The following is a 26065-nucleotide window of genomic DNA, read 5'->3' on the forward strand; positions in this document are numbered from 1 at the left end:
GGCAATCACTGCTTTACAAACAGGCAGCTGGGAGTGCAGAGCAATTAATGAGCTGCTGATGGATTAGAAGTAGTGCTGGAAATGCAACTCAGCATTCAGGTTGTTGCCTTCTAGCCAGCAGACCACACTGTCCTGTGTGGTGTTTAGGAGGCAGGCAGGCACCTTACAGTTACCAGTTACTTTCTGAGGTGGGTATGGGAATGGTGGAGACAGACATGTCTGTTTTTTGTCTTTCAAAGTAATATATGTTCTAGGGTAGGTTAAGCTTTCCACACATCTTTCTCCAGCGCAGCATAGGTGAAATAACTGTGTGCAACACCAACAAATCTGAAGAGACCTTTTGAGCCGAAAAAGATGGCGCAAAATTAACCCAACATCTGTATCTCTGTGTTCTGGTTCAGCATCTGCCTAGAACAAGCAATGCACCCAGTGTTTCAGCTGGTCCAGTACCCCAACAGCGTTCCCGCATGCAACGTGTTCCCGGGATGGGGGTGAAATCTGGCTAGAAAGTCGTTACTCCTTTTGCCTTCTTGTGATGCTGAACACAAGACCCATTGCAGTCCCTGAGGCTGAACTCTAACTAACTGTAGAGGCCAAGTGGCTCTGGGAAGTCTCCCAGGAACCTGTTGTTTCTTCTCTTGGTCCCTTTGCCAAGCTTTCTGCCAGTACGGGGCCTGTGCTGGAACTTAAATTCCTGTGCTTTCCTGTCTTAGCAAGAAACCCTTTTTCTTTGGAAGTGCTATGCTCATCTCCAGGAAAAAAATATCCTGGAGTGAAAGTTGAGCCTGCAGGTCCCACTGAGGCACTTCAGGAATTGCCGCTTATGTTTCTGGAAATCCTGAATACATTCATGCTTCTGATATGTTTGAATAATATTATTTGACATCTTTGGGGAAAGGTGGAGGCTTCTCCTCAGGTGCCTTTCTGCTAAAAATAACAAATAACATTCCTTCAGTTGAACAGATGACAGAGCAGATCCCCAACGGAAAGTGTGTCTTGCCAGATGTAGGATCATAGCACGGAGATTGTTCCACATAGCATATTCTCATGAATTCACTTAGCCCATTCAAACCTTCTTCTTGCTTTAGGCATCACCCGGACGTCAAGTGGGCGACTTCGGAGACTCAGTGACCAGACAAGTCCAAGTAAGCTGCATGAATCTGTCTCTTTGAAACTTTCGCCTCCAATAACAAACCCAGACTGTGAGGATGCAAGAGGTAACTCTCGGAAAACACCTCTCCTGCCGTCTGTCTGGTGACTCCCCAGTTTGAAAAGCAAAGCTGGCTGCTAACAAGTGCAGAAATCTCTATGCTGTAGAAAGCGAGCAGTAGATGTGTAATGCTATGAAAAGAGAGCAATATGAAAAAAAAAATGAGTTATTTATTGAGTAATGGATCCAGAGAGAATAATTAGAAAGCCCCATCTCAATTCAAGGGGTCTGACACCGGGCAACAGAAAGCAGCAATGCCCTGAGACTGAAATACAGCTTTAGTAATTAATGGCTCTTTCTCACTCTCCTTAGCTATTACTTTTTATTGGATGTGGAGATTTATGGATTGCATGTGCTTGTAACTAAAGTTACACTCCTAATTGCAGTTTGATGTTTGTGAAGCTGTTCCTATCCAGAAGGAAGCAGGAGGGTTTCTTTCTTGAAATGGATGTTTTCCAGCCTCGTGACAGCAGAAGTCTCGGTGCTTGTGACTGCCTGAGCCCGCTAGCACCGTCGTGCTTCTGTGTGATGCTGTCTGGGACTGCCTAGGGATACAGACAAGTCTCCGGTGTTTACCTGCATAGTGTGACCCATTTTATCCTGCATAGCTAGAAAGCTTCCCTCTTCACATCTAAATTATGCAGCTGGAAGCTCAGACAGAGCCCACTTCTGGGCTTTTGCTTTGATGGCCCTTTTTGCTAGCACTGCTAGTCCCCCTGATGGACCAGTACTGCCTCACGGTCCAAACTCCTGCGAGAAACTTCTGTTGCTGAAAACCAGACCCTTGTACGTTGCAGACGTTCATCTTAGCAGGTGCTTTTGTGTTTCCTTCTCTGAGATGTGTGGCCTCCCCTTGGACTTTGCCTCCTTATCTTCTCCAGGATGCTGACAGTTGTCTCTCCTGCATATTTTAGACTTACTTCTCTTGCTGCGACCAGCTAGTCCCTTGGAGAACTCCACTCACCTCCTTGGCACCTTTTTCTGTCCATGTTCTGCTCGTTCAGGCCTTTCATCTGGCTCTTGTTCCCTTGGTCTATCTGTCATTTACAGTTGCTGCCTTTTGGCTGCTATTTCTATTCATTTTCTCAGCCCTCATATCCTGTCTTAGCTCCCAGATGGACTTACCAAAACAGTCATTTTCAGCTTTTCCCTCTGTGTGTGTGTGGGAGGAGAAAGCCACCCTCGGGATGCCTTCCTGGAGCAGTGACTTCAGTGTTTTGCTATATCGAGGCCTAAGCCCATGTGGTTAGGGATTAGTCGCATACTTCCGGTTCAGCATGCACTTAAATGCCTTGGAAGCTGTGATGCTGGCCGGCTGGCCCTTGTCGAATGCTAGTGAAAAGGACAGACACAGGTATTTAAGTCACGGGCTCCTCCAGCATGACAGCACATCCCGCTGCTGCGATGCTACACCCGCCTGCTGGGACGCTGGCTGCGTTGTGTTGGGAGCTCCACAGCTGTGCTGTGTGCGGTCTTCTACCCTAATGTTGTGATGTAGGGGTGTCAGGATGTAAATGCGATGGAGGGGGCCACCGGGCCACAAACTTATGTCAAACGGCTGGAAAAATGCAGCATGTTACTTTAGCAGGGAATAGCAGTACTGTTCTGGATGATAAGGCTTTAGTGTAGTGATGGTTCAGTCTACAAGGAACTGAGCTGTAGTTCAAAGCTGAAACTTCAAACTTCAGCCACCAGTGCAGAAGCTGGTAGTTTTGAACTGAAGTGCAGGTTTGTCTTCTGCATGTGCAAAAACAAGGTTGCAGTCTTGGCCCTGGTTATGCATGTTTTCACATACCTATGCCCAAAGACAGAAAGGGGATTTGGTAGAGCTCCAAGGGTAACTGGAGCGCAGTGACTCTAAATTGAAAGACATAGCACATTTGTTCAAGCTTGTTTTCCTTAGACTCTAATTATATACTTTTCCACTTTTCTGGTGAGAGGCCTTTTTAAATTTTAATAAATTTCTTCAAGTTAAAATCAAATGAGCAGCTCAGTGCTCTAGTTTACATTGCAGTAAATATTTATAACTCCATATAACTACAGCTCAATTTCCCCTTGTTTCGGGTCCAAATTTTCTCTTCTGCACATCTGGCCCTGCACCCAGAAGCGTTTATTCCTATAAAGGATAAATTGGGATTGGAATGACTGAGGGGTGGTTGTAAGTGAAGCATCACAGGAGGGGGTTGCTTTGGGGTCCTTGCGACCCTAAACAAAGAAAGGGATGATGTGCATTTCCATAGCCACTGAGTCTTGGGAGCTAGGGAGTTGCACATTCATCCACAGACCACGTAACATAGTGGTGCTATTAAGAACCTGAAGATCTAACTTTGATCTCTTTTGGAAACTTTATTCTATGATACCTTCTGTTTTTCTTGTCCCTTTGCAAATAGCTATGTGGCGTTGGCGTCCAGCATAGCCCAGCAAGTAGCAAAGCCATTCTGGGACTTTGAAACTTCAGGTCTTGTGTCTTACAAGCCTACTGCATAGTTCTGAGTAAGCCATTGAGGTGTAATTCATCTAGGCTTCCTTTCAGTCAGTGGAGAGGTCTGGATGCCAACAGAAAGTGTCTGATAACACCAGCTTTAGGATGAGAGGAATAAGTTTCTGGGGGAAACTGTATCTCCCCACAGGATAATAGAAGAGCGTAGCTCCTTTAGGCAGCTATGTTTAGGGGCAGTAAATGCTGTGCTTTGTCTCAGTCTGTTTTTCTTTGGCTGCAAAACTGGAATTAATATATACATAACTCAGAACATCCCTGGGAAGGGAGAAGCACCAAGTTAAGATTGTGTTCACGTGTCCTGCAGTAATGAAGGCTCAGGCTATACAAAGAGGAGCCGTAATTACTGGTACAAAAGGTGCTTGGTCCCTGGAGGTGCTCAGTTAAACCTAACTAGGGCCCATTCAGTGGAAAACAAGCGTGGAGATGGGATTGCTTCTGGCCTCCTCTTTCTACAGCCTTGCTAGCAGTGCCGGTCCTCACCGCCATGCCAGAGCCAGCAGGTTGCAGCCGGCCTTGAGCTGAGCTTCAGTTCTGGTTCACTGTGGACAACAGCGGTCTATCATGGGATACAGGGTACGAGCCCACAGTTGGAAGGCCCTCTGCTCAACAGCCTGAAGGACATGTAAAATGTTTGGGGTTTGGCACTGTCACCCCTTAATTAAGATATGGGACTCCACCTATGAGGTTGAGTTTGTAGTCTCTGTTCAACATGCATTTGGAAATGGGCAGATGTCCTGGAAAGAGCAGGGGAAAGGAGTGGGAGGCCCTGTGTAAAAGCTTCCATTGGAGTCAAGGATTTTGTACCCTAAAATGCCGCCTTTTCCTGACTTTGGTAGCTGGGGCTAATATTTTTGCAGAGTTAAGAATGGTGTGTTAGAGAAGTTATTCCCACTTCATTTTCCTAGTATTATACCTGATGAATTTGAAAAACAGAGGTATTTGCTGACATGTGCCATCCGGAGCAGAGTGGTGCCTCACAGGCCAGAAAATAGCCCCAAAGCAGTGCGAGTGGAAGAATCGTATTCCTCTCGGGCAGCCAGCTGTATTCTGCACTTTGATTTGCTTCCAGGCTCTAGTTTGGTTTTTGCTAAGAGGAAGGAACGGGAGTGATGCAGGAGTGTCCGGAAAAAGGTATAGTTTACTGATTTAGCTAAAACAGCATGTCTCTTCGGTGTAGGCAAATGGCCTTTGCAAGTGGGAAGAGAATGCCTTCCAGTTGCTACATAGTAAAACTGCTCCTGGGCCAGCTCTATTTCTGGGTCAGGTGCTTTGTTCATGAGAAGTCCCAAAGGGACAGGGGGGAACAGGTGCCTCTGCTTTCCTGTTTCAGCCTTTGTCTCATTGCAAGGCTGCTTGGAGCCAGCCAGACCGGAGCAGAGGCAGGCTGCCAGAGCCAGCTGCGGTCCAGGTCAGGCATGGCTTTTCTATCCAAGAAAGACATGGCGCTAATGGCCCTAGTTCTGCATCATCAGCAGTTGGCTGAGGATCAACCACAGCTTGTCTCGGTGCTTCTTGGAAGCGCAGGGCATAATTTAGAGAGGCATAAAGCTCAAGGCCAGCTCTCTGGGTTGTGTTACAAAGGGGCACTCACTGATGTCATGAAACCCTTCTTCAGAGCAGCTTGTCTTGTGCTCCCTAAATACCTCTATTAGATATAAAGTAGTGTGGAGGGTGACACACGCTAGGCCTTTTGCTCTTTGAGTCAGCTTGAGCCTCTTGTCCACGTTTCAGGTCGATGATATCGAACAGAGGGGCTGAAAGCCACAGCGGGTGGGGAGCCTCGGGTGGAACCACAGGCGCACGGGACAGGGTTCGACGGTGCTGGTGATGGAGCGAGCCTGAGCGCTCTTGCTCAGGGCTTGAGTTCGAGGATACTGTTGACCACAGGGACGCTGCATTGGCAGGGCTGCAGAGGGCACCCAGGATGTTTCTGTAGGAGCTACTAGCTTCTGTTCACAGATAGTAGTGTAAAGCCCCTGCCCAAATGCAACTCTAACTTAGGGCCCTGTTATTAAAACATCCAGTTGCTGCAGGACTCCCTTGCTAATGAGGTTACTCCCATACTGTCGTCTTCATGCTCTGCTCCATGTGAAAGGGCTCTGGCAGTCTTAGAAGAGTGTTTCGTTAGTCGTCACTGAACTGGGGACAGTGTCTCGTGCATAGTGTCTCCTAACCAGAGCTGCATTGCTCTGCTGTTTACTGACAGCCCTCAGGATTAATAAAAGTGGGGAGAATTTAGTATTATGTGAGCATTTCAAAAAAGACATTCACAGATAGCTGGCTTAAGTCTTATATTTTGCTTTTCCCTGATTAAGCCTTGCGGTTTCCCTTTAGTGGCTGTCGATGTTCCCCTTTCATAGATTAGGGAAATAGAGCAGGAGAGAAGCTGAAAGCAGCATTTTTTTGCATTGCCCTTGAATCTGGGGATCCTTCCCCATGCACACTGAAATGGAAAGATGTGTGGCCTGACGGTGGGGGAGCTGAACAAATGTGGTTGTGGGCATAGTTTAAATTGGACAGCCCCAAATTAGTGAACCTTGCTAAAGTCAGATGTTTAAGTGATGATTCCAAATTCATGGAATAAATTAAAAGTAAATACGGAAATAGATCTTGCTGTTTCTGTATTTCAGTTTGGTACCTTACCCCACAGACTATCTCCTCTCTTTGTCTAGAGTCTGTAAGAGAATAGTTTTAGAAATGGGTTTATACTAGGTGACAGGTGAACCAGAATTGTGGAAATAAAAGAAATCTCTAAACCCAGGGGCTCCCTAGTAGTGCGTAAATGATTACAGTTATGTAAGCTAATTCAGAGTGCTATAAAAACTATTAGGTCTTCTAGTTTTTCCCCCAGGGAAATGCTGCCTGAACTGCCAAATACCTCCCACAGCTTGGATGCAGATAACCCCACTACACAGTATGGCTCTCTACATATAGTGATGGTATCTGAGCAAACTGAGTTTGGGAACCCCTCCGCTAAACCTCACTCCAGACCTTCAGATTAACCTAGCCTGTACAGAATCCTTTTTCAGTCAGCTATTGACATTTTGGGATCCAGGAGCTGAGTGTAGTACTTGTAGCTGGAAGCTGAGGAAATGCACAACATCTCTTTGCAGTGTGAGGCTTTTAGCATTGACTGTGACTTTCACCTTGATAGAGCAGCAGAAGGGTTAACTAGAGACATGTGGCTGCATCTAGTTGCTTTGGATGTGTCCCTAGATGAGGTCATATGAATTTCTTTGGGCAGTTTCTATTCCCCTTTGTTGAAAGCACCGCACTGGTCACACCAGCTGCATGCATCTCTGTGCCAAGTAACGTCCCCATGCACATGCATCATTTGCTCTCCTTGGACTCCCCGGTGACAAGCCCTTGTTTGAAATGTGTCCTGTTTGTCTGTCTGTTCACAAGGGGGAAATAGGAAAGGGAGAAGTTTGGTCACCAGCTAGCTTCAAGGATCCCTGTAACAGCAGTGCAAGCTCCACAAATGTGGTCGTGCAAAAAATCCAAATTCCAGGCACCAACAAGTTAAACCAAAAAGGCTGCTCATGGTTCAGGTGCTTGGCTTCCTGCATGGACAGAAGTCCTATGCTTGCATAACACAGACACGTGGAATCAAAGCTGACTGGGAAACTGCCGTGGGGATCCCATGTGCTTAAAACTGAGATGTGCATTAGTTACAGTGAATGAGGGAGTGTTGTTCAGGAATGACTGGAGACTGATGTTCTGTGATGTTTGGGGATTTTAGCTGCAGACTGTGTTTTAAGATCATCATCTTTGCCACTGCAGTGTGATGTGGATTTGTTGATGAGTGCTGACAAGGACCGTAGAGTTTCCTCTGATGGAAAGAGATGCAGAAGTGCAGAGTGCAACTCCTCATGGACGGGCCTTGAATGAGGTTATTTATAGCCTTGTACCAGATGTCGCTGGAGCAAACTCCTGGTGCTAGAGTCCTTTCAAGAGAGCCTCACATCAGTTGCAGCAGGGAGGGGGCGGGAAAGCAGAGAAGGGGAATGACAGTGGAATTTAGTTTTCTCTAATTTGCTTTGTTAGTCTCATCCCATTGCAAATGAGAAAAAAATAAAAAGCCTCTAGAGCAGAACACAGTGCACCCAGAGAGAAAAATGTGTTCATTATCAACTCTCCCAGCTCCAGCAAGTGTCCTGTGAGGAACAGGAGGAGGAGGTGGAGGAGGGTGGCACTGGAAGGGACGTAGCCACGAGCAACTTGCCATGTGCAGGGATCTGACGGAGCAGGCTGCGCAGGGCTCTGGTGCTTGTGGGAGGGAAAGGGAACATTTCGAGACAAGGCGTTAACAGGTACTGGAGGGGCGGGTTGGCTATTGAAGGGTGCATGCGTGGGGTGCTGAGTATGACACCCCTCCTCCTAGGAACAGGCCAAAAATGTACAAAATGAGAAGGGGAGGCCAGGAGTAAGGAAGACTCGCGTGTCCTGACCTGTTTTTTTTATGTGCTAAGTCATGCAGTGCTGGTTACCTAAGTAGCTGCGTGTGGTCAGACTTCTCTCTGTCGGGATACATGCATCTCTCCATGGTGTTTATTTTTCTTCATCTTTTTGTTGCTGAAATATCAGTTTGCAAATTGCTTTTGGGCATTTTGGCAAACTAGCTTATGGCTGCTGAACTTTCCCTCCTCCCCTCAAAGTCTGGTGTCCTTCGTCACGTGTGCATAAGAGGCAAATTCCCGAGCTCTGGCTGCCCACCACAGGCATGTTCTGAGCCTCCAAGGCAGGCACATCCGGTGGTGTCTAGTGTTTACCAAAACCCCTAATTGTACCTTAGGCAAAGAGCACCGATTTACTCCCTGCTATATTTATCCTGTGTCCGGGACTGCAAAGGAGATGAGAACGCAGCCTCTTTTATGTCCTTCGTTGCAGTTAGAAGACTGTCATTTGTTAGGCAACTCTGCAGCTGGGCTAGCAGAGAAGCTACTGTAGATGTTTAGGGCTGACCTGCAAAGCACAAAGTCTCTCTGCTGAAGTTCTGGTAGCTGTGGAAACAATGCATGTGGTCCTAGGAAAGCTCCGGCAGCAGAAACTTTCCTGGATTCACTGATTCAGTGGAGCAAGCCCTTCTTGGCTTGAGTTTTTTGCAGTTTAATTTCTGATCCAAAGCGTGGTGTGGTGTTCTGTGAACTGTTCAGGCCTGAATGATTCTGCCACTCAAGTGAAATAGGGTCTACTGCCCAAATCTGGAGCATTTTCTCTCCTTCACTGGATTGACCCTTCTTCAGCCATCAGGACTTGAAGGCAGGCCTGTAAGAGGCCAGTTGTGTCGTCCTCTTGCTGCATCACACCATGGACACATCCCTCTGTCATGGTGCAGTGTGGTAGAACAGCAAAGTCCGTGCTGAGAATGCCTCTCACCTCAGGTTGCCCCACAGGCAGCAATATTTTCGGGGTCCCTGTGCTTAGGAGCTGCTTTCTGAAAGAACGTGAACCAAAGATCTAAGCAAGTCCAGGGCGAGGTCTGCAATCGGAGTCAGAGAATAGCCCTGACATCAGAGGAGCTGCTTTAATACACACTAGCAGAGCATTGCTTCACTTTAGCCCATGCTACCCGCATCTAATGTGGCTGGAAAACGTGCAGCTTGTCAGACGGGCTTGTTGCTGCTGCAGAGCTAAAGCTACATGCTGAGCTGCGCTTGCTGGTGGTTGTGGTTGGGGTGGCTCGAGACGCTCCTGGGGCAAGCTGCTCTGAGGATGGTGGAGGGGGAGCTTTGGTTAATGTAACCCGTCCCCTAGCTTATTAAATAGGACCAGAAAAGAGAAAGGCAGCTCCCAAAGATGTATGCAGGGCTTGGGGCAATCTTGCTTGATTTAATCTGCCTGCTGAAGAGACTGAGTTGGTAACTCTCCTGAAGACTTTGCTCCTTCGTGCCTTTTCCTTCTGCCAGGTAGGATCTATTGCAGGGACCTGCCCGGGAGGCAGGGGAGCATAGAGCAGATGGCCATCGTTCAAATGAAGAGCAAATACAGTAACAGTGGAAACCCTGTTTTACCCCTACAACTGCGCAGTGGGGGATTGCACCAGACTCTCAGGTATGGGGTAACCTCACCCCATTTTGGGGGCTAGAGGAGGAAAAGGGGGCAGAGCAAGTGTTGAAAGGGCTCTTCAGGAGCAAGACTGATGGTAGGGAGGAATCTGGAAAGGAAAGCATAAGCAGAGGGTCCTGGAAAAGTTAACATTTATCTGAGAATCCATGCAATGTCCTGAGAGGGTGCGAGTCCAGTCGTCCTGCCTTGCTTTTCATTCTGCACTGCCAGCTGCTATTAATACTTGAGCACATGAGTGTTAAAGTGCGAGCAGAAAGCCTGGGGAGGATATGCTAGGGATTTCCGGTGGTTTGAAGCTTTCAGGCAGAGAGATTCAGCCAGCGTGGAGAGTCCTAACAGGGGCTCTTCTTAAAGACACATTCCTACCCCCGGCAGAAGTCAGGGCAGAGGGAGACATCTGTATGCATCCTGTTGGGGTGCTGTACAGGCTCGGGAACGGGAGAGGATGGACTGCTGACATTTTAGCAAGCTTCTACTGTACTTTCATGTGCTGTTCTGGGTTGTGATGAACCCTGTGTCCAGGGCGTGATTTTTGGCGTAGGAAAAATAATAACCTGAGAATGGAGAATCAGTGTTTCCCTGTGTCAAACAAATATGGTTTCTCATCAAAATATTCAGGGAGGGGCAAAATAGCACTTGGCAAGCAAATGTGGACCAAGAGCCCTGTTCTGGGACTGTTCAGAGCCACAGTCTGGGATAGGGCAGGTCGGTGCCTGGCCAGATGGATGAGAGCAAAGGAAGAGTGGGGAGGCAAAGAGTAGGGCCACAGTGTTCAAAGAATAAGTACGTCGCTGGGAAAGAGGGGCATCTCCTTCATTAATTAAAAAAATAAAATAAAAAAGGGAGGATTTTAGCCAGCATTTCCTTTCCTCCCCATCCCCAGGGTTCATAAATGTAAATGTTGGGTTCTTGGAGCAAATACTCAGGGGAGGCTCAGCTACTGTCATCTTCTGATCCAGCCTGGAGGTAAATGGCATAGAGTTGATATAATGGAGTAACACTTGAATGCACTGTTTGAGTTTGGAGCTGTGTTTTCTCATCTGAAAATGCTTCGCTGACCATAATTTGGCTTAGGTATGTTCCCTGCTGTCTTCCCCCTCTGTACTTTCCTCCCAGCTCGCTAGCATTACAGATAGCTGAGCTTGTAAAAGAACCTGCTGAATCCCCGTGTACTCCTGCCTCGACAGACCCTTGAGGTCTTTGGCTGCTCTAGCCGTTTTCCAGCACCTTTGTCAACGCAGTTTGAACCTTTGATCCATGCGCTGACTTGCAGCATTTGTCCTTTCCAGCTCACTCAGCACCAGAGCAGGGGTTGTAAGGTGATAAATGGCTGGTTAAAAGCATGGTGGAAGGTTTTGTCAAGTGTAGGCTGTAACTCTAGGGCTGTGTGGGTGAACCAGGTAGAAGAGAAAATACTTTTGAGTGTATCCATGGTTGTGGGTGAGATTTTGCTGTTTCCACAGTGGCTTCTGCTTCTATCCAATGTTCATATCCAACAGGCAGTTTATAGCTTAGCAAAGAGCTAGCATATGAAAGGTGTGAGAGAGAGAAAATCCAAACTGAGCCTTTAACAGGGTTTGGTTGACTTTCTTTCTGGCAGTTTCCTTCCTAGCTTTCTCTGCACCTGGCAGAACTTCCTGCTGGCTGCCAGGCATTGTAATTTTTAAACCTGCTAGGTGGGGAGAAGGGAAGCGTGTGCAACTGTGTGCAGCCCACGTCGCCGTCTGTCCTGGGTGGAGGCAGAGCAAGGCTCCTGCTTTGCTTCAGCCGCTCTTTTGCAAATGGAAATTGATTTTATTTTTATGGCAGTTAGTGGTTGCTTCCTAAAAGTTGCTCCTGACTCTTCTCTGTCCTGCTGGCTCTGCTGAAGAAGGCATCTAACGGGCCATGAACCCTGAGAAAACAAACTCAGCCGGGAAAGGTTCTCCTCTGTCCCTTTCCCAAACCTTTGATACTTGTCTGGCTCGCTGCCCCAGCCTTTTAAAGGTGATATTAGAAAATGCAGGATATTTTATCTTACTCTGTTTAGACTTATACAATATGTAGATCACCAAATGCCTATTCAAATGGGAATTTGGCAAGTTTCTCAAAAAACTGAGGCGGGTGGGAGGACCCTGCTCCTCTGGCTTGCAGCCTGGAGTGCCGGCTCCAGCGCAGGTGCCCCGCAGGTCACTGGCTGCATGGGTTTGAAGGGAGCAAACCCCGGCCTTGGAGTTGTGGGCATGGCACATCCAGCCAGCACCCATTGCTTTTAACCAACGTTACCCGAATGCCTCTGCCACCTGCAGTGTGGCAGCATTGCTTAGTGAGGGCTTCTTCACATGAGGACACACAATTGTAGCTTTAAAGTGAATCCATTAAAACTTGCTTGACAACTTGAATTATCAGTAAGAGCATCTGTCTTGAGGTTTTGTGAATTTAAAGTTCAGTTGCATTAATCATAATTTGGATTCACTTCCCTGAGCGTCTCATGTTGATCTGCCCTCAGAGAAACGATGCCTTTGCTTGGTTGCGCCTAATCTAGGCCTTGATGGGTTAAAATCTACAGTCTGAATTGTGTGTGCTGCTGCCATCTCTTCTTTCTTTCTATTCACTTTCCTCCTTTCTTGATACCTCCCCTGAGCTTTTCCCTTCCTCTTCAGCCTGAGACTGGTTAAGGCGTGAGGAGCACGGCAATAAAGACTGCTTGGTGAAAGCAACGGGTTGGATTTTTGGGCTGCGTGTAGCTGTGCAGCTCCCCTGGGTTCATTCTTTGTGTACGGCACCTTCTAAATATCAGGCAGGAAATATATGGCTTCTGATTGTGCATGGGAAACCAGTGCTTATTGTCCCCTCTTTAATGCCTTGGGCGCTGGCAGCAGGAACATGCAAAGCTATAATAGCAAATAGAGAATGAACGGGAATTTGAGAAGGAATCTAAACCTTCCTGCCCAGGGATCAATCCAAGCTCTAACTGCTGGGGATCAGAGTGAAACTTTCCTAGGAAATAGGCTGTCTTGGAACTCCTACCAACTTTGTTGTATCTGTTGCTGCAGTGGTTGCTGCTGGCTCCGGGATGCTGGACTGACCACACCGCTCATCTGAGCCCATGTGTTGTTTTCTTTGTTTGTCCCTCTGGTTTGATGACAGTGATATTCCATCAGCTGGTGTATGAGGAAACATACCAGTTTGCTTTTTTTTTTTTTTTAATATATATGTATATTCCCACCGAAAAGCAATGCAAGATAGAACCAGGCTACAAAATCCAGGGCATTTGTCCCAGCAGCTCCTTTAATGCATGGATTCCTTCATCGGAAGCTCATTCATCCAGCCAGGAAACAGTCTGTACTTCTGCCCATGTTATGGGGGAGAGTGCCAGGCTCTGTCGTAGCTATAACGTGTGCAGTTTTCCATGTGGACTGTAGGCATTTTAGGGCAAGGAGTGTCACATGTGCAGCGCCGAGCGTGCGAGGATGCTGCCGTCATGCCCGCTCCGTATAGCGGCAATAGCATTTCTTCCCGGCCTCAGCCGTCCCTGCCCCGGGCTGCGGGGCCGTGCCTGTCTTGTTTGCCTGCTGCAAGGGGAGCGCTGGTGCCCTCACATCTGGCCCGTTGACTCATGCTCTAGACTATCAATAGGAATCAGCTGGGAATGACACAGGAGGTTGGCTGCTGGCCGCCTGCTTTGCCACGTAGTGTTGCCATCCCCCGCGTGAGATCCGCGCGGCGCTTGCGGGGACGACTTCTGCGTCTCTGCGCTGAGCCAGCGGCCTCGGTAACGTGCCGAGGAAACGCGGCGCTCCCCGCAGTTGGCAGCGCCGCCTTCTTCCTCCTGCGCCCGACGGCCGGGAGCGGAGGTTGCATCAGGTCTGGGCTAGGGGCAGCGCCGAGCCTGCAGGCAGCGTGTCAGAGGAGGTGCCGAGCCAAAGGCTCTGCCGCCTGTCCCTGGCGGCTGGCCAGGTGGAAGTTTCCACGAAGACCAGCCCATCGCGGCGGCGAGCGCCCCAGCACATCCCTCCATCCCAACCGGGGAGACGAGGCTCTGCCATCCAGCCGCCCGGGCTGCTCCGTTTACTCCGCGCCCTGCCAGCACGGGTCTCGGTGCTTCGCGGTGAACGAAAGGTGCTTTTAAAGCCCGGCCCCGCTCCACGGGAGGACCGACAGCAAGGCCGGTGTCTCCTGCCAGCAGCCGGCGGCTTTCGCTATCGCTTTCGGGCTGGCTGCAGCGGCCCTCGCCTTGTCACCGCTCTGCGGAGGGGAGGGCACAGCCGCCGGCCGTGCGAAGGCAGAGCCGGGACTCCTTGCCAGGATCCGGTAGTGGAGCTCGCCGGCAGGCTCGCAGGGGGAGAGCAAGCGTGTGCGGCGCTCGGGTGCTGCCTGGTAGCCGCAGCCCGTGATGCTGTGCCTGGGAATGAAGTCAGCCTTCATCAGCCGAATAGTTTATGCATGAATCGAAACTTCAGACCTGGCTGGGTGGGGGAATGAGCAGGATCTTTGCTCTTTTAAAATGCTCTAGCCAAGGAAGGAGGAGGGGAATAGAGGAAATAGCAGCAGAATAAGACCGGGGAAGCGGGGAGAGATTTGAGAAGCTGGATGAGTCGTTCGCTCTGTTACTGCAAGGAGCCAAGTTCTTTAAGCATCTCCTGGTGGATATTAAGAGAGAACTGTGGAGACCGGAGCGTTCCCCTGGACACTCGCATGCTGTAGCTTTAAGACCATTTTACAGAGGACTTGGGATTTTCAGTTTTCCTGCGCCTGGTGGAATATTTCAGGGAGCTACAGGATTTTCGGGTCATGCACCCCCTTTTTCTGCTTTCTTCTTCCTTTCTCTTTCTCTCTCACTCTTTTTCATTTCAAAGAGACAAAGCTACTTCAGTTTGGAGCACAAACATATGATCAGCACATGGAAATGTGGTAATTTGGATGCATTCATGATTGCAACAGATTGAAGAAATTAGACCAGACAAAGAGCTTTTTTTGGAAGAGGAGGAGGAGGCAAGGCAAGGAGGGAGGGAGAGTGGGTGAAAGAAGGGGACGCCACCGAAAAAAGGGACGGCCGTGACACGCGGATGCTAAATATATCCCGTAGTAATGGAGAGGGACCGGATTTCAGGTAGGCTATTGATCTTTTAATATGTTATATTTTGCCTCTGCTCTCCTACCTTTCCAGTAGCTTCTGCACTTTAAGAAGAGAAACAGCCACACTCTGGTTTGATTTCAGTGAATTCTTTTATTTATTTAATATTTTTTTGCAGCATTTCCTTTTTACTTTTTTTTCCCCTCTCTCATCCTCCTGAGCCCTCTAGACAGAACGTGTTTCCAGCAGAAGCCCGGGGGGAGTGGGGAAAGGAAAAAAAAAAGCTGCTGCTTGCTAGGTCTGGATTTCATTTGAGTCTCGCTCTCCCCCTCTCCGCTCCCATTTGCCGCGCGGCACGAGGGGGATGAATGCTGAGCCTGTTAGCGCAGCGCTCCGAGCCGGGAAGAGGGAGGAAAATAGCCGAGCTCTTGGCATGGAGATGCATTTCTCTTCTGAAGGTTGGCTCCTCAGTTTGTGTGGCTGTGTGTTGTGGCTGCCCTTTCTCTGTCTGCCAAAGTGTCTCCCCCTTCTTTTGCCCTCCAAAAATGCCTCTTTTGCCGGGCAGAAGCTGCAGGACGGGGCCTCGCAGCTGCCTGCGCGTCCCGCAGAGCGCGGCTGTAGGTTGTGTAGTGCTGGAGCTCGGGCAGGCGGCGCAGCTCGTGCTTCACCTCGCCGGCCAAGTGCGTGGGCGTTGGGGTGGTGGGAAGGGGAGCAGTGAATAACTCCATTTAATTCCCCCACTTCCCTGCAAATCCCAGCTATCGGTGCATGGCTGCGCGGTTCCAAAAGCGGTTCCTGGGTGGGTTGGCTAGGCGGGTGCCGAGGCTTCCGTGAGCAGCTCTCGTAGCGTTTGCAGGACGGCCGCGACGGTAACCGTTTCCTTCCGAAAGCAGGGAGGTGGGACAGGCGGCATGGTTTTTCCCGGGGGTCTTGATCTCTGCGTGCTGGAAGAGGACAGCGAGGATCCCAGAGGGAGAGCCTGAGGCCGGGGGGGCAAAACCACTTTGAGAGCCCCCAGGGTGCTGCAGCCCGGTCTAACGCAGTGGTTGTCGCCCCTTCTCGCCTCCGTGCCGGTCCAGCGCGGGCACGGCAGCCCAAGAGGCGCGAGGCCCTCTGCTCCCGGGCGTTCCCCGCCGGGCATCGGCGCTGGGCGGAAAACCACAAGGAGGAGAGGAAACGTTCGAGCCAGGGTGGAGTGAAACTGTGGCCGGAGAAAGCTGCTCCTGTCGCCGGCCTCAACCAGACCCGCAGGGCCTCCCCGTCCGAGGGGGGCTTCGAGCCTGCAGTGCCTGCCAGGAGGAGACTTACCTGCAGGAGCATCCTCGGCTTCCCACCGCCTTTGGGGAACGCAGATGATAACTTCTCTCTCTCTCTCTCTCTCTCCATCCCTCTTGCTCGTGCTTTCTCCTCTGGTTTGAGCCACTTCAAAGCATTCCTGTGTGCTGCTCATAGCAGGATGGTGCGTGTTTCGGCAACGCGGTGCTCTGTGCCGGGTAGCCCTCTCCCGCTGCACGCAGGCCTCCGCTAGAGGAGGGCACAAGCCGCCTGTGTCCGCAGAGGGAGAGGAGGGGGTGGCACAGCCCGTGTGCTCCCATCATGAGTTGGCCTTTTAAATCCTCTGTTACGCCCTCTGTGCAGCACTAGTTTCCCTTCCCCTGCTAAGGGAAGCCGTGGGGTTTGCAAAAGATTTCTGGCGAGAAAGCGCGCTCCAATTTCGAGCTCTAGTGCTATGATCTGAGGCGCGCGCCCTGTCCCAGGAGAGTGTCCGAGATGGGTTTCTCCACGCTCTTGAGCTGCACAGCACGTTCAACCACCGCGGTGAGCAGAGAGCCGTCCAGCCTGGGGCTGGTGCTCTCCCGCTTGCACGACGTGGAGCATCCCGTGGGCAGGAAGGCCCTGGCGGGGGGTGTTTGTGTGAAGATGCAAGAGCTCTTGCCAGCCCCGGGGATCCCTGGCAACGTTTGCAAGCCCCCGCGCGTGCTAACCTCGTAGCATGGGTGTGTATTTCACTGACCCATGTTGGAACCTGCTTTTTTATGGGTACTTCAAATCCAGCCGAGTCACTGGTTGCTGGGAGTGCAGCCAGGTAACCTGGCGTCCGTGCAGCCCCGCTGACGAACACGGCAGGCAGGTGTGTGCGGCGGCATGTGCCAGCCGTAGGCAAGTGCGAATGTGCCTCAACCGAAGGCGGTTGCGCCTGTGGGCTTGGCAAGGGACGCTGCACCCTTGCCGTTGTGCTCCAGCCCTGCCGAGGAAGCAGGAGCGGCCGCGGGAAGCCCGTGTCGGGGAGAGCCGTGCTGGCCGTCTCGGCAGGCTGGTATTAGGGCTGGTATTAGGTCTTATCCCTGGTTTGGAAGAGTTAATCAAGGCAGGGAAAACAGTTTAAAATGGCAATATTGCAAGGGTTAGAGGGAAAGTGAAATTCGTGCATGGGGCCATAGGGAAATCTTGTTAAGTAAGATTCTGGGCACAAAACTGAGAATATTGTCGAGTTATGCTCTTGGCTTCCCAGGTCTGCGGCACAGCACTGATTCCCAGGGCGAGTGGCTCGGCGAATCCCAGTCTGGCCGGCTGCTGGGCACATGATGGGCGTTTGCCAGCTGATGCTCCAGCTGTGTCCCAGGGCTGGACTCCTGCCTTCAGCTGGCTCTGGTGCCCCTGGCTGTTAGGTCTGAGATGCTCCTGGGTCGGTGAGAGATGGACCCAGCATGGTAGCACAGTCTGCCCTGCGACTGGATCCAGTTTGGAAATTGCTGCTCTGGATGGCACGAGGGAGCTGGCAGTGCTGCCGCTCACGCTGGTGGCAGGGGGAAGCTGTTCGCTTGGGCTGCCCGTGCTGGCGCTGAGCTGGGGGCCATGTTCCAGCAGCACTGCTCTGGCCCTCAACCTGCTTTTAATTAATATTCTGCTGTGGGTAGGAATAAATAACTCCTGATCTGAATGTGCTGCTGCTGGACTTATGTGAGGGCACCTCTGAGAGTGGGAATTGGGCCTCTTCTGTTCTCTGAGGGCTGTTTTTCCACAGCTGCTGGAGCTGAACATGCCCCCCAGAGTCTTCTCTGGCCCAGGAGAGCTCAGGCTTTTCCACAGTTGAGCGGGGTCCCTAATGCGGGATCCTAGCCCTGGTGATGGCAAGCGCCCAACGCTGCAGATGAAGGCATCATACGCTGTAGCTGTGTGCCGGGAGTGCTGGTTGTGAGTACAACCGCATGCAAAGGCCTGTTCAGATCATGTCATCTTTAGGCATCCTGCCCCGCTGCTCCCTGCAGGTCTTGTAGGTGCCCTTCACCATTGCATCTGGGTGCCTCTCAGCAGTATGTGGAGGAGGTTGTCACCTGCCTCATCCCTTGCTCCCTTGCCGGGGCAGAGCTGTGTGCAGTGCTGCGTTTGAGGGGTTTTTCTCAGCCTGTCTGTGGGCACGTTGAAGGTGGAGCGGGTGGGTGTCAGGAGGGGCATGAGGGGAAGTGTAGGTACTCCTGCCTTGAAAGGTTCATCTACAGGCTTAGGCCAACCCCTGAGAAATCCCTGCCTGCTCAAGGGCAGTGAACATCTCTGTCAGTCTCTATAATAAGGTACCCAATCTTAAGCGGTGTCATTGGGTGCCAGTAAAAATGTAATAATTGTAATTGTATAACCTGCTAGTTGCTTTTAATCTGATTAAGCCATCTCCCTCATCACCTGGTACAAAGTCCACAAGTTAATACAGCACGGAGAGCCTTAGCTCTGCAGTGATTTGTTTCCAGGTATCCCTCTCCAGGGGTTTGGGGCCCGGGAGCTGTGCTCTGGGGCTGCTGTCTCATCGGTCACATCTGCCCTTCCTCTCTGCTGTTAGTTTGCTTTGTGGACTGCAGGGGTGTTTCTCGTGTGGAGCTGGCTCCCCTTCCTTTCCGTGGGAGATGACTATTTTGATTAGTCCAGATCTTCCTACAAAGCATTAAATGATAAAGCCGTGGGGCCTTTGATCTCTTATTAAAATAAAAGAAAGGGTTACTAGCAACCCAGAAGGTGGGGGATCATTTACTGTGGTGATGGGGTGCAGCCATCATGAGAAAGAAGTCTGATATCCCAGGTAAATTAAGGTCACTTTTAAAATACCCCTTTGAAAGCCCAGTGCAAGAGTTAATAAATGATTAATAGGTGAATGTAATACCTGACTGCAATGAGTGGCATGTTATGAGTGGCCCAAGAGCTCCCTGCTGGAGGTGCTTATAAGCAATCTACTGAGCTCCAGAATGAATGATAAACTGTTTATTAACCTATCCAGTGATTGTCCATTAATCTTTCAGGGTTTTATGTATATATCTCCACAGGTACTTATATGTTTGTGTGTGCATATACATATGAAGTTTAATTTATGGTTTTATATTCAATACTATGCACTTAAATGATCAGAACACCAAGGAGACTGCCCCCATTTGCAGTGAGCGTGGCTTTCAACGGCTGCTTAGGCAGCATCTCTCAGGGCTAAATGCATCAAGACAGAGCATCTTTAGTGGTCCTCAGAGCCATGTAGGAAGCCCCCACAATCCCAGATGTGAGCAGTGGGAAAAGAGTGTAGTGACCCTTTCCGAATGCTGGAGGTGTGAAGGATTGTTGGGAGGGAACTTACTGTCTCTTTGTTGTTATAAACGGCAATTTTTAAAATGTGTGTAGTGGGGCAGAAGGGTTGGGGTTGTTTCTGATCACTCCAGCTGTCCTTTGTCTCTCTGGTTTCATTGATGTCCTGCTGTTCCTGGGAAATGACAATCAAAACAGTTGCGTGGAGTCTGACGTTTCTTTTTAATGCTTGTCTCACAGCTACACGTCCTTTTTTTACCAAATCACTGTCTTTGTCCCCTGCCTTGAAGCACGTTACACTCATGGGATGCCAGGCTGATCACTTGGAGTCTGGGTTCTTCTACCGTCTGTTAGAGACTACCGCGTTCATCCAGGGCAGCACCTAGAGGTGCCTTTCTGTGCCTTTGCAATCAGCTTTTTGACAGTTCTTAGCAATCCTTCCTGTTGCTGCTGTCTGTGTCCTGTTGCTTGGATTCCTACATGGTGCTGATCACGTGCGGTTTGCTGCAGTGTGTGGTGGCCTGTCCCCAAGGCTGTGGGCCTGCGTCCTATGCACTGTGAAAGTATCTTCAGTTCTGTTTCATCACAGTTCTCGTTCAAGTGTCTACCTTCCAGGTAGATACAGGATGGTAAACTGTTGTGACTGTGGGGTTTGCTTCATTTAATAATTGAATAGGTCCATCCTGGCCTCCTCTCAGGGTTGGGCTTGGGTTTCATGAGGCTGCAGTGCTTTCAGCATGCTCTGTACCGCTCCTGGTGTGCTCTGGGCTCTATGTTCTTGCCTGGCCAGTGGATGCACCTCCTCTGTTGCCTGAGGCACGTTAAACTATGAAGCATTATCCATTTCCTGATGTCTGCTCTTAAATCCACTGGAATTTCTGCTCATCTCCATTAAATACAATCCCAGTGTGGCACACAACTCATCTCTTGCCTGACAGCGTAGGTAACACTTCTCAATACTGCTCTGTTGAACTTGGCTAACCCCAGCATAGGAGCTCCTTTCCTCCCTGCCCTCCTGCTTCGTGCTTTGCTGAATGACTTGGAGCTTCCCAGCAGAGCGATTCCCATGCTGCTGGGGATGAGGGAGGACGTTTCTCATGCAAGTCAGAGCGCTTCCAAGGTCCAGCATACCATAATGCTGAGTAGGAGCAAGTACGTAGTTAGGGAAGTATGTCTGGGTCAGCACATGTCTTCTGTTGCCTTAATGATCTCAGAAGCACAGTATCTGTGCCCTCTTGGCTTCTCCATGCAATAGTACTTGCAGCTGTAACTTATGCTGTCAGGACAGAATAAGATGTTAGAGAGCAGCAATGCTTCGTACTGTAAGTTCTGCTGTCAGGCTAAGTGCAGTCACTGCCTGCTGCCAGGCCTCCTCTGCCATTGTATAGGTGGTAGGGAAGGTCTGATGGGGAGGGAGTCCCACCTTAGGGATGGTTTGAGACCTGAGGGAATTTAGGTTAAATTTCTTACTCTGTTCCAGATTTTCTGTAAGTCCTTGGGAAAAGGCATTTTTGCTCCCATTACGCATTGATTTGGGGTAAGGATATGGCATTTGGGCCCCTGGGCTGAAGTTCTCTGTAGGTGAGGTGAGGATGACAGCGGTGCTGAGCTGTACGTGGGAGTGGAGAAGTGCATTTAGAAATTCAGAGGTGTTCGGCTCTGCAGCATGGGGAGTTGTAGGTCTCTGTGGTGGGCCTGTCTGAGCTTCTGAAGCTGTTCAGCCTGGACTCTTTGTGCTTGATGAGTACTCACAGAGAATAGTTGAAGATGACACTATCCTATCCTTTACATTTGTGCTTAACCAATGTCCCTTGAATGCTTTAAACCGAGTTTCTAGGGAGACAGGCTGTGCCTGCTGCCTTCTCATCAAAGGCTTTTGCTTGCGAGTGCAGCTTCCTTTCCAAACACCAACACACCAAATTAACTCTCCCATGCTCCTCTTTGAGCTTGCATGGGGTGTAACAGTCCCTCTCTTTCTCTCCTCTCTAGCACTTCAGGCTGCTGCTGTTGTATTTATTTGTGTTGTGCTAGCACCTGGGTACCCCACATGTGGCAGAAGGCCATGACCCTTGCTGCTGGATGAAGCTGCTGTTGGAATGGCAAGTGAAGGGAAGCAGTCCCTCAAAGCAACATTCAGCAGAGCTGTGGCATTGCTGATGCTGCGAGTGTTTTTAGAGACTTCTAAATAGCTTTCTCCTGTGGCTTGGGAGAGAATGGGAATGATTTTACGGTGAATAAAATACATTGGTTTTACAAGTAATAATCACATAAGAGACTAGGAAGTGGATTTTTTTTGGCTTGATATCATTCATATCTGTGTGAAGTTGATGCTACTTGAACAGCTCTGTGTTAATTTTGTGATTACATTGCCAGGTACCTTATAAACTAAAGCAGTAGGTCTTGGAGCAAATTATGGGTTCCAAGGGAATTAATTTTGGGAATCATAAGCATGATTGCTTGGATGTAGGATTCATGGGTGAGCCTGCCATTAGCTCTGTAAAATCTCCAGGTTGCAGTTTTGACCATGAGCTGGCAGGAATTTTGTGGCTCGAGGCTGTGCAAAAAAGGTTTGTTAGCGTCTCGCTCCTGGCTCTCTGATCTAGAAAATTAAACCATGGTGCCAGGCGCAGATCTTCTGAATCAGTCACAGCCAGACTCCTGAGATGCTTCTTCCTGCTTGCTATATTGCTGTTCTCAGTGGAAAACCAAGACCAGATGCGAGGCCCCTGGACTGTTCTGGTTTCCTTCTCCAGAAGGAAGGCAGTTTCCAATGTAAGGCAGCTGTGTATAGGTGCTCATGTGGAAGCTTCTCCAGGACAGAACTAAAGCTTGGAAATTCTTATGCCTTGATTATTTTGTTGTCTGAAATGCTGATTTCTTAAAATCTCATTAGGTTTGGAAAAGTGGGCTCAAGGCACAAAAATTTGGGCACCTTTTGTGGTTGCTAATTAAGTTACTATCCCATATATCCACTAACTGCTCTCTCCCTGAGAGCAGCTTCTTGTTTAATTCACCCCAAGCTGAGCTCTCCTTCCTTGGCTCCAGAACCTCTGGGAAAATCTATATATGCCCTGGAGCTTCCTGCAGCATCCCCCTTGCTGGCAGCTCATTCTCTGCCATCTGGTGCTGGTTGCCGGCATGTAATGGTCTCTCCTTTGCTTTCTGATGAGTGCAGGACATGCATTTTTATTAGTTTCAGATGTCGCTTCTTTCCACAGCTGCATGTTTCAAGTTCTCAGTCGTGGTACTGAACAGTGGCTTTGACGTATGCAAAACCTTGCTTCCAGGGGGGAGAGGCTGACATGTGGGAAGTGTCAGGACCTATGGGCATGCGCTCAGTAGGTGCTGGGCTTTGTCAGAGCGCTTGATCCTTTGTGGTGGGGGGGAGCATCTGGCCTGCCTGGCATATGTGGGATGGAGTGACTCACTGTGGCTGAGCCGCTCAAATAAAGCGCTGTGGGGCCTCTGGTCATCAGGACTCTCTGGAGCGAGGAAGGCTTGCTAGCGGCTTTGTTGAGGACAAGTCTGTTGAAAGGAGAGAGAAAATCCTAAATGATTGGTGAAGATGCTTGCTTTGAAGGACACCTAGGAAGCTAGAAAGCAACTCTTGGGGACTGTGTCCTGGTGTGAAACTGTAGATTGAGAACTGTGAATCTGGACTCGAATCCAAGCTTCAAGTCCAGAGTCCGTTTCTAGTTTATTGTCAGGCTGATGAGAGCAGCCACTTTGTGCAGGCTACACCGCACGCTACACTAGCTATAATTGCTCTAGCCACCTAGGCCTTGGATTTTGTCCGTCTGCCTCTGATTTTTGTGAACTACAGCGAGTCACGTGCTTTCTCTGTTTCTCTAGCTCTGAGATGTTCAGTCGTACTTTGAGGTTTCAGCAGGTCTCTATTCAAGATCAGGGAGAGGAGGGGAACAGCCTAGTTAGACGTGAGACTCTGCATCTCTGTACCTTCCTCTGAAATATCCGGTGCTGGTCAGTCTAGGAAACAGGCTGTTGTGGCAGCTGGTCCTTGGATCTACCCAGTCTATAAGCAAAGGGCATGGAGATCCTCCAGTCTATGGAGTGCTGGAAATACAGAGCATTATCCTGCTGGTTGTTGGTACAACCCACTGCCTGACCTGGTGGGAATGCTTGTTTTGGAGGCTCATTTCACAAGCAGAGTGGTGTTTTCCCCTCCTCAGGAGTGTTTTGTGTTAACCTCTCTGGCTCTGTTGTTACTATGATGGTGCTGTAGGAACCCCAGCTTTGGTTAGAGTTATCTATGCTGACTGTGGATGTACCTAGAGACAAAGTCCTTATGACTTGTGCAGAGATGGAGCAAATTGCCCGGGTCTGTAAACTGATCAGTGTAGGATATCCTACTTTCCAGTCCAGAGACTTATTGCCCTGACTATGCTGCCTGTGAAGGAGAGAGAAGAGGCTATTTTAACCACTTCAGTTGGTCTCTGCAAACCTCTACCTTACGCATAGTGCTCCAGAAACCAATAGCTGCTTTTTTTTGGTACCTATGTGGAGGGGATCCTTGCATAAGAAGTGTTAGCCGTGAATAATTGCTAACACTTGGTTGGCTTCATTAACCACTTGAATGCCTCTGAAAAGTAGGTAACTCCTGGGGTCAGATGGCTGAAGTCCCCAAACTGACTTTGCAAGATCAGGGAGAGGGTCTTTCAGTATTTAAAGTGAGGTTATCGGTGACTATAGCCCAGCAATCTCAATTGCTGGTTTCCAGAGGGCTAAGGGAGGATATATTCATCCCCTGAGGCATCACTCTAAATCTGTTCTTTGACTCATGAGTCTTTCACTCCCAGTGACTCATTCCCTATTCCCAGGGGCACGACAGGGCTGGGAACGGGGTGGCAAGGGGCTGGGAGCAGAGGAGCAGTGCAAGGCTGGGGCCACACGCAGTGGGGCTGGCCTCATCCTGCCCGGAACGGGGTGGGCAGAGCACCCCTGCATGGACCATTGACCCGCCACATCCCTGCGACACAAGTCTCTGTGTGCTAGGGAAGGGCAGCAACATGCAGCCTCAAGAAGAGGCGGCAAGAGATGCACAACAGGCTTCTTGTTTGTAAAAGGCTGCTGTAAAGAGCTGGCTGGGTAGGACAGGCTGATCACTGGGCCAGGACCACGGGGAAGGTGATGTTTGAGTGCTGTCTCCTCTCCTACAAAATCCAAAGTCTGCAAGGGATTTTGAGCCCCACTGAGTAGGGCTGGTGCCATTAGATGGCAGTGTTAACTTCCCAATAGGGTCCTCAGTCTGCTCTGAAAACCAGAGCTTTGAGAAGATGCTTTAAGGCTTGGTGTTTGCTCGTAATTCGTGGAAGGAGAGATGGCTCTTGCAGCCTTTATTACCCAGGAGGGCTCAGACGTGCTGCACGTGTGTGTACGTGCCTACGTGCAGCGCGCTGCACGCCTGGGAGAGTGCACAGGAGGGAAAAAGAGAAGAAGGCCCAGTGACACGTAGGACAACTGGCTGAGGAGATGTGCCCCGGACTTCCAAGCATGCAGCCCTCTTGTATGAAGATGCCATCAAATCTCTGCAACTAGCAAAGTGTCAGATTGTTCAACTTTTCTCTCCTCCGTTTGAGTCTCTCGGGAAACTCCCTTGACCATTCAGCTGCATGTTTGAATTTCACATCTGAAAGAAGTAGATACAGGACGACAGTTTGGTTTATAAAAAGGCAAATAACTGGTGAGGATTACAGCAGAGTAAATTCCTATATGTGCATACATGGATGCATTTTATTCAGTAAAAGTAGTTATTTTTCCCTACACTGCTTAAAGCATCTGGGTCCCTCTCTCCTGAACAGATCAGGGTTTTTTTGGCACAGCTTTTATTTACCCATGAGCCAGAATTTAAACTCCACCAGGAGGGAATAATCTTGTGGCAATTATAAGTTGGACTTTTGGAGTCTCTTTCCTGCTCTTCCACTAAATTGCTCTGTATCCTTGCATAAATCATTTAACACATGTGCTCTAACTTCCTATATGGAAAATAAGGTAGATACTTTCTGCTTTTCATAGACAAGCACTTCAGGATCCTCTGCTAGACAGCTGCAAGGGAGTTGTCATTATTAAGCTGGGAATTTGGCCCCTGTTGTGATGCCAACACTGCATGCAGAGCAGAGAGGAGGCTCTCTAGGGGGTGAAGTCAACGGCTGGTACTAATCTGAGAAGTGAGGTTGAGGAGTAGCTGAATATTTGGCTGTAGACATGATTAGTTCTGACTGGATCCATCTTTCACTATGCTGGGGAGCAAGAATATGAGATTTATTGCTGGGGTGCTATGCCTTTTCCTCTGTCACCACAGGCACGGGATCATGTGTCTCTTCTCTGCTCCTCTCATCAGCGAGAACCATCCAACTCTTTGATTGCCAGGGAGATGGGAGGAGGCGTAAACCCACTCATCCTTCCCTGCTGCCTTCAGGTGATGGCGTCCCACTGGCCTGGGGAGCTGGCTGCCTTTGGCTGGCGGTTCCTTCAGCAGTTCCCCGTGCCCCCTCTCCCCCAGGAGATGATCATCCTCTCTTGGTATGGCCATTTCTGTGCCATTTCCCTCGTGATTTGTCACGTGGAGTCCTCTCTCTCTGATGCTGAAGCATCTAGCAGTTTTGCTCTTTCTTGCTTTCCTTTTGCCTGTGGCTTCTTTTGGCTTCGTGGGGTC

General features: G+C 49.7%; 1 protein-coding gene and 1 long non-coding RNA gene across 6 annotated transcripts in view; one reads left to right on the forward strand and one right to left on the reverse strand.

The window, feature by feature from the left end:
- SEPTIN9 (septin 9) overlaps positions 1-26065 on the forward strand; it is a 167754-nt gene that overhangs the window by 27260 nt on the left and 114429 nt on the right. Inside the window, exon 2 of one of the 5 annotated variants that reach the window (XM_064522526.1) lies at positions 1089-1217. The exons of 1 other annotated variant lie outside the window; for it this stretch is intronic. In XM_064522526.1, the coding sequence (XP_064378596.1) occupies positions 1089-1217 (129 nt within the window). Of the gene's footprint in view, positions 1-1088; positions 1218-14057; positions 14872-15151; positions 15294-26065 lie in introns of those variants that run through there. 3 more of the 5 variants (XM_026103885.2, XM_026103886.2, XM_026103884.2) reach the window with 3 other exon arrangements.
- On the reverse strand, positions 14969-16952 carry LOC135330251 (uncharacterized). The gene is made up of 2 exons (XR_010392134.1): positions 16144-16952; positions 14969-15779 (listed from the first exon to the last, which is right to left on the reverse strand). It is a non-coding gene; the product is annotated as an uncharacterized LOC135330251 (long non-coding RNA).

The sequence above is a fragment of the Dromaius novaehollandiae genome, chromosome 18 (genome assembly GCF_036370855.1).
Source record: "Dromaius novaehollandiae isolate bDroNov1 chromosome 18, bDroNov1.hap1, whole genome shotgun sequence".
Classification (NCBI taxonomy): domain Eukaryota; kingdom Metazoa; phylum Chordata; class Aves; order Casuariiformes; family Dromaiidae; genus Dromaius; species Dromaius novaehollandiae.